Source organism: Otolemur garnettii, unplaced genomic scaffold, assembly GCF_000181295.1.
Source record: "Otolemur garnettii isolate 467f Iridium unplaced genomic scaffold, OtoGar3 scaffold00022, whole genome shotgun sequence".
Classification (NCBI taxonomy): domain Eukaryota; kingdom Metazoa; phylum Chordata; class Mammalia; order Primates; family Galagidae; genus Otolemur; species Otolemur garnettii.
Genome location: NW_003852417.1, coordinates 21923708 through 21929945, shown reverse-complemented (window position 1 = coordinate 21929945; position 6238 = coordinate 21923708). Strand labels below are relative to the sequence as shown.

General features: G+C 53.2%; 1 protein-coding gene across 2 annotated transcripts in view; it reads right to left on the bottom strand.

Annotated features, from left to right (window-relative positions):
- The window catches only part of EHD3 (EH domain containing 3), a 29014-nt gene that overhangs the window by 11081 nt on the left and 11695 nt on the right, over positions 1-6238 (bottom strand). For both annotated transcript variants that reach the window (XM_003787508.3, XM_023511883.1), the window contains exon 3: positions 5519-5616. In XM_003787508.3, the coding sequence (XP_003787556.1) occupies positions 5519-5616 (98 nt within the window). The remainder of the gene's footprint in view (positions 1-5518; positions 5617-6238) is intronic.

Below are 6238 nucleotides of genomic sequence, written 5' to 3'. Positions count from 1 at the left end.
ACAATTTGCTTCTTCTGAGTCAGTGGGGAGTGCAGCAGGAGGGACGGAGATTAGACACAAGAAAAGGAGGCTGGAGCACTGTGTCCCCCATCCCAGGGATGCCTATGGGAAGGTTGATGACTTCCAGGAACCTTTCTATCATAGAAAGGCTGCCTACTCATCCTCTCATATTTGCAAATTCTGCATGCCCAGGGAAGCCGCTATCAGATTACACACTGAATGACTCTCGGAGCTTTCTCTCCAGGTGTGGCTGTGTAGGGCATCACTCCCCTGCGAGAACTCTACAGACCTCTGAAGCTCAGCCTCCCTGCTCCTGGCTACCACAGAGTCTGAGTAACCTGGTGGGTGGCTACAGCTTCTTTGGCTTGGACTTATGTGCATAGCTGGGAACAGGGACACCTCAAAGGCACAGACCAGACCCAACAAGGAAAAGGACATAGGATTAGCTCTTCCACTTATGTTCTATGTGGCCTTGGGCAAGTCTGAACCTCAATTTTCTCAGCTTTAAAATGGGCCTAATAACAGACTGAATGAGGGGTCTGTGGTAGAGCAATGGCAACAACATCTGACAGCAGAGGGAGGGACTGGCCTTAGTCTGCAGACCCGGCCCCAATGTCTGGGGTGGACGGCATGCCCAGGGATAGATAGGCCTGCTCCCCTCCCTGGTCCCAGGAAGGCTCTGAGACCCACAGCAACCCAAGGGTTCTTGAACTGTGGACTAGAAGGTGGAGGAACTTTGAGCCCCAGAAGACAAAGGAGAGAATGAGGCCTCCTGGACTCCTCAGAGCAAGCCTGAAGGCTGAGAGAACTGGTCAGCGGGCTTCCTCAGGTGTGGGCACCAGAGAAAGAGCATGTTTCTAAGTGATGCCAGGCAGGGGGAAACCAATCACGCAAACGCAATAAGCAAGGCCACTCCTCCATCAGCCCCACTTTCCCCAGTCTGACAGGCAGGGCATTTCTTTCCTTTTGCAGCCTGATGACCTCATCTGATCCCTGTAACCCCAGATTCCATAAGGTAAGCAGGACACGCCCACCTTACCAGGGAGGCAGTGGGGACAGAGGGGCTTGCCCAAGCTCACACCGCCAGCAGCAAGCTCAGGTTACAGCCCTGCCTGTAGTCCTTGCCCCTTAACCTGGCACTTACTTGCAGTGGGTACAAAAAAAAATCTTTCTCTTTCCCCCAGAATCTCTGTCAAGAGTTAAAGATTTAGTCAAAGAGAAATGAAAAACCATCAATTTCCAAAATGTGGAAAGAGTTTGGCTGACAATTGGGAGCAAATGCCACATTAGATGTCTCTCCGAAGTAACTGCAAAGTGGCCTAAGCAGACTTGTCACAGGCCTCCGGACAGCCACAAAGCTGTTAGTAAGGACTTTTGAAGGGTATCAGGACCTGGCTGCTCTGCCCAGGCATGCAAGTGTCCACACCAGCGTGTGTGTGTGCCAGCATAGTCTAGGGAATCCCAGAGAGCCCTAGGTTTGGACGCAGCTCCAGGCTGGGTGCCTGGAATGGGCTGGAGAAGTGAGGCTGTGAGGATCAGCCCAGACCCACCAAGGCCTGAGCCCTGAGAACTCCACAGGAAACTGGGAGATGAGATTTGACCTCATTCTTACCCCCTATATCTTCCTGGGCAGGTGGTGACAATGTGCTAAGAAGCCACTGGACTGGGAAATGGGAAACCAGTATTCCCACTCCAGATGTGTGACCTGGCCAAGCTGTCACCTGCTCTGCTGAGCTCACCTGTATATAGGAAAAGGTCTGTTGGGAGGAGCTTCCAGCTGTGCAGTCTGTGATGTGAGCACAAAGCCCCAGGGCTGGCTTTTCTAGAGAGGGGCCTGTGGGGATTTCTAGCTGGAAAGCAGCCAGGAAATGTGATTCCTGAGCTGAGGATCCTCAGCCTTCCGGAGCCTCCCACTTCTGCTGCATCCTCGCTTCTTCCCAGTAATGAGCCTGGGCCGGGCACATCCTGCCCCTTCCAGGAACTACCTCCCTGCCTGCCTCTCCTGCTCACTGCAACATATCCTCACCCAGAGGCAAGGGCTGCTCTGGGACCCTCTGGCCTCAGTTTGCCCCCACAAGACAAACACATATACCTCAACCCAGGCAAAGGGGCCATACCTTGAACGAGGACCACATTTTGCTGGGACCTGACTGGTCCTTCTGCAAAGCCTGAGGCTTTGTGAGCTCACTCCCCAGAATGGGCAGTCTAGTGTGGTGTGGCCTGTCGGGGCCTCCACACTGACTTGCTAATGACGTCTTTTTTTTTTTTTTTCTGGAGAGACTGCAACCCTGTGCCAGCATGTGGCTTGGTGAGTGGAAAACAGATTGGATTTCAGGCTCTACACACCCTTGTGCCGGGCAGTCTGCAGGCTATCTGGGTTTGGGGAGAGCCTGATGAAGGGAAGAAGTGACCAGTCTGCTCTGTGGCCAAACCCAGAGGTCTATGAGCTGCAGGCAGGAAGCCACAGCAAAGCAAGTAGTGGATGTGTGTGTGTGCATGTGTACATGGAGGGACGGGTATGGTAGGGAGGGTCTATGCATGGAGGTTTAAACTGAAACCATGGGTTCTAGGACTAACCATAAGAAGGATAGGAAGGGCCTCTGCACATTGGAAACATTCTTCATTTTGAGTTCACTGATAACTGGGGGTGTCTGATGCCCTTTCCCCAACTTTCCTGCTCTTCTCCTTGTGCTGAGGTCAGCACTGAGCCAGGATGGCAGTACAGTGCTGGTGGCCCAGCTCCTAGTTCTTGCTTTTATCACAGGCTGCTTTTGCCAGCAGCTGCATTTAGAGTCTGCACTCAGGAGGGCAGAGAAAAACTGGCCTCGTAGCCACTCATGGGGCCATCAGTTCTCCCAGAAGTGGGTAGAACCTGGTGCTCAGTGTGGGCATAGGAAGTACAGGTAAGAATGCCAAGCACCTAATCTGTATAGGCAGTAAACAGCTGTAGAGGCATAGGAAAAGAATGGAATGGGATAGAAGTTGAGGAAGGCAGGAGGCCCTGGGAGCAAGCCAGCAATGTACAGCTGCACAGGCTGTGCACTGCACAACGACAAGGGAGGCCATTCAAACAGATCACCCTCGGGTTGTATAATGGGCAGCCCTATTTGGCAGATAAAGGAGTTTGCCACAAGCCAGACCCAGAGCTGTGGTTATGTTTCCATTGTGGTCTATGGGGCCTGACAAGAAGGCTACGTAATGCCTATCATTATCCCTTGTCACACACGGGGACCCTGAAAATGTGACCTGTTGAGACACACGAAGGTCCTAATGCCCAGAACTCTGAACTCCTCATCCAGTGCCCTTGGAATCCCAGAGGCTGCACTGGCCTTGCAGGTGCACACATGAACCCCGACTCCCATACCCCCAGGTAGTTCAGCTTGAGAAGTGTTGGCTTTCTCCGGCTTTCTCAAGGAGACCTGAGTTGCCCCAGTGACACAGTAAATCCCCTTTAATCCTTAACCCCCCTGGGAGGATGGGTTTAGGAGGGAGGGGGCGTTCAGGGGAACAAACACAAGCAAGACAAGAGAACCATCTAAGCTGCCCCTGCACAGGGCCCTGAGCAGGGAGACAGGCTCTTGCAGTGGACACAGAGGCCAGGAGGAGGGAGGATAAGATGCCTTCTCCTCCCAGGTCAGCTCCCCCTCACCTCCAACACACAGCACAGAGGTAGAGAGCCAGGGGACATTATGACATCCCAGGGCTCACAGGCCACCAATTACGGGAGCTGACAATATGGTTTCACATGTCCCTCCCACCTGACTGCTCCCTTCTCTCTCCTCCTCCAGGGTCCCTGCTCAGGACACCCAGCCTCTACTCCCTCTTTTCACTCCAGGATGACAACTCCACGGTGTGTCTTCCCTTAGTGCTGCCTGGGTTAAGCTCGCCCTCTGTATCCTGGCAGCTCACATTAACCATGGCGTGCCCCCAAGGGCCAAGGCTGGCCCTGCACCACACACTTGCCCTTGCCAGGAGAGAGCTGCTCTTTCCAGAGAGGATACCCAGGCAGCTCACAGGGGTGCTGAGCAAAAGCACTAGTGGCCTGCATCCCTCAGATCTCATCAGTACACAGCCACAAGGGTACTAGGCTGTCACCCTGTGAGGCTGTGGCCTCTCCTCTCAGGGACTTGGTGGTGAGCAGGTGCTAGCCTGGGCAGGCCATGCCCTTGTGGGAAGGGGTCCCTGGGACCCCACTACGGTGGCACAGACATAGGCAAGACAGACTCCTGCATGGAGGTTTAAACTGGAACTATGGGTTCTAGGATCGACTATAAGAAGGCTGGAGCCATAGATCAGACGGCTCAGGCAAATGCCGCTGAGCAGACACCTAAGGTCAGCTCGGGTGAGAGTCCCGGCTGCTTCCCAGAGAACCCTCCCTACCAGCCCAAAGCCTCCCTTCCCGGATGCTGACTTCTGAGTGCTGATTTGGTCCAGCACCAGCAACCAGCTCCCATATTGTGGGGGAGGGGCGGAGGTGGCATCATCTGATTTTCTTTCTTTCTTTTTTTTTTATACGAATGGTCTTTATGGTGGAGGAGGGAGGCTGCAGAGCAGCACCAAGGAGGAGAGAAAAAGAGAAGAGGAGAGAGAAGAGGGGAGAGAGAGAGGGAGAGAGTGGAGAAGAGAAGAGAGAGAGGGAGAGCAGAGAAGAGCGAGGGGGGAGAAGGGAGAGAGAGCGTCATCTGATTTTCTTACCAAAGATACAACACATGGCACAGGAAGGGGGGGGCACCTGGGCACAGCAAACTGTGGTAGGAGAAGCTGGGGGTGGGAAGCTCAGGGCAACTAATATTTTTACAGCATTAGTCTAGCAATTCAGAGCTAGAAAAAAAACCAATGCTGGTGGCAGTAATGACGATGATTGGCCACCTGCTATGTGCTGGTCACTTGGTATATTATTTCTTTTAATCCTCAACTCTGTAAGATAGATAATATAATTTTCTCCTCCCCCAATTTTGCTGAAAAGCAGTTGAAATAATGAAGCCCACCCAGGGCCCCCTGCTAGGAAGTGGCAGAGGCCAGGTGTGGCACCCTGCTAGTCTGGTTCCAGAGCTCTGTCTCCCAGCCACAGGCCGGGAAGCCCCTTTAATGAGCACTTACCCCAAAGTGTGTTCACATACCCAATTCCCTCCTCTTACGACCCAGAGCACTCATTCCACTCAGCCGAAACTCTCTGTACGTATTTGGTGCCCTGCAGAGCTACCAGGTCCCCAGAAACTACAAAAGCAAGCTTGGGTTGGCCTGTGGAAGGTGTCTTTGGAGAATGAATAAACCCGATGAGGTAAGGCAGATACTGACGTCTCCATTTTACAGATGAGAAGACTGAGTCCAGCTAGCTCCTGAGCTAAAGTGGACCTGAGTTCCTCTGTTGGCCCCTGCCTAGTACTGCCCTAGTACAAGGGTGTGCTCCCACACAGCACAGGGAGTATGCTGGCTCACAAAGGGACAGCAAGGCCCCGGGCGCTTCTCTTCTGGTAGTGAAGAAAGTGAACACACCAGACCCAGGTGTCAGGCTTACCTCGGCTGATCCTCTGCTTCTCCCCGGAGAGGATCCCTGGAGTGTCGATAACGCTAATGCTTTCCAACACGGGGTTAGGTAGCTGGGCACACACGAACCTGCACAGAGGAAACCCAGGTGAGTGCTGGCCCACCTTCCCGCACTCAGCCCCTTGACTCCAACAGCCTGTCTCTCCCAGGTGAGCCACAGATGTATGCTGAAGGGCTCAGCTCACTGTGGGCCTGCTGAGTCCTGGGTGTGGTTGACACCCAACCTGAGGCTGAACTCCAGTCCTCTTGTCTGTCCCCAAGGTCTGTCCTGGAGTGCCAGGCACATGGGTGTGTTTGCTAAAATGCTGCCTGACCAGTAGGGCTACTCCATAGTGACACCCTGCCCTGATGTGTGACCAAAGCTTCGGTCTGATTCTTATGGCCTCAAGTCCTTTGCTGGCTTTGGTCAGCTACCTCCCTGCCTTGAGTGACTACATTTAGCTGGCCCCTCTCTTGGACACTCAGCTTCTTCAGATAATCCATGAAAAGATCCCTTTACCTCCTCTTATAATGACCTTTAAGGACTGGGGGCAGGAGGAACTTTGAAGGTCTGTCCCAAACCAACACTGCATACAAAGTCAGGATCTGGGGATCCCTCTGATCGATCCTTATTGGCAAAGTCATTGTGCTTCTCTATATGTGTCCTCATTTGTAAACGGGGTGTCACTGAATAGTTACAGAAACCCTACTG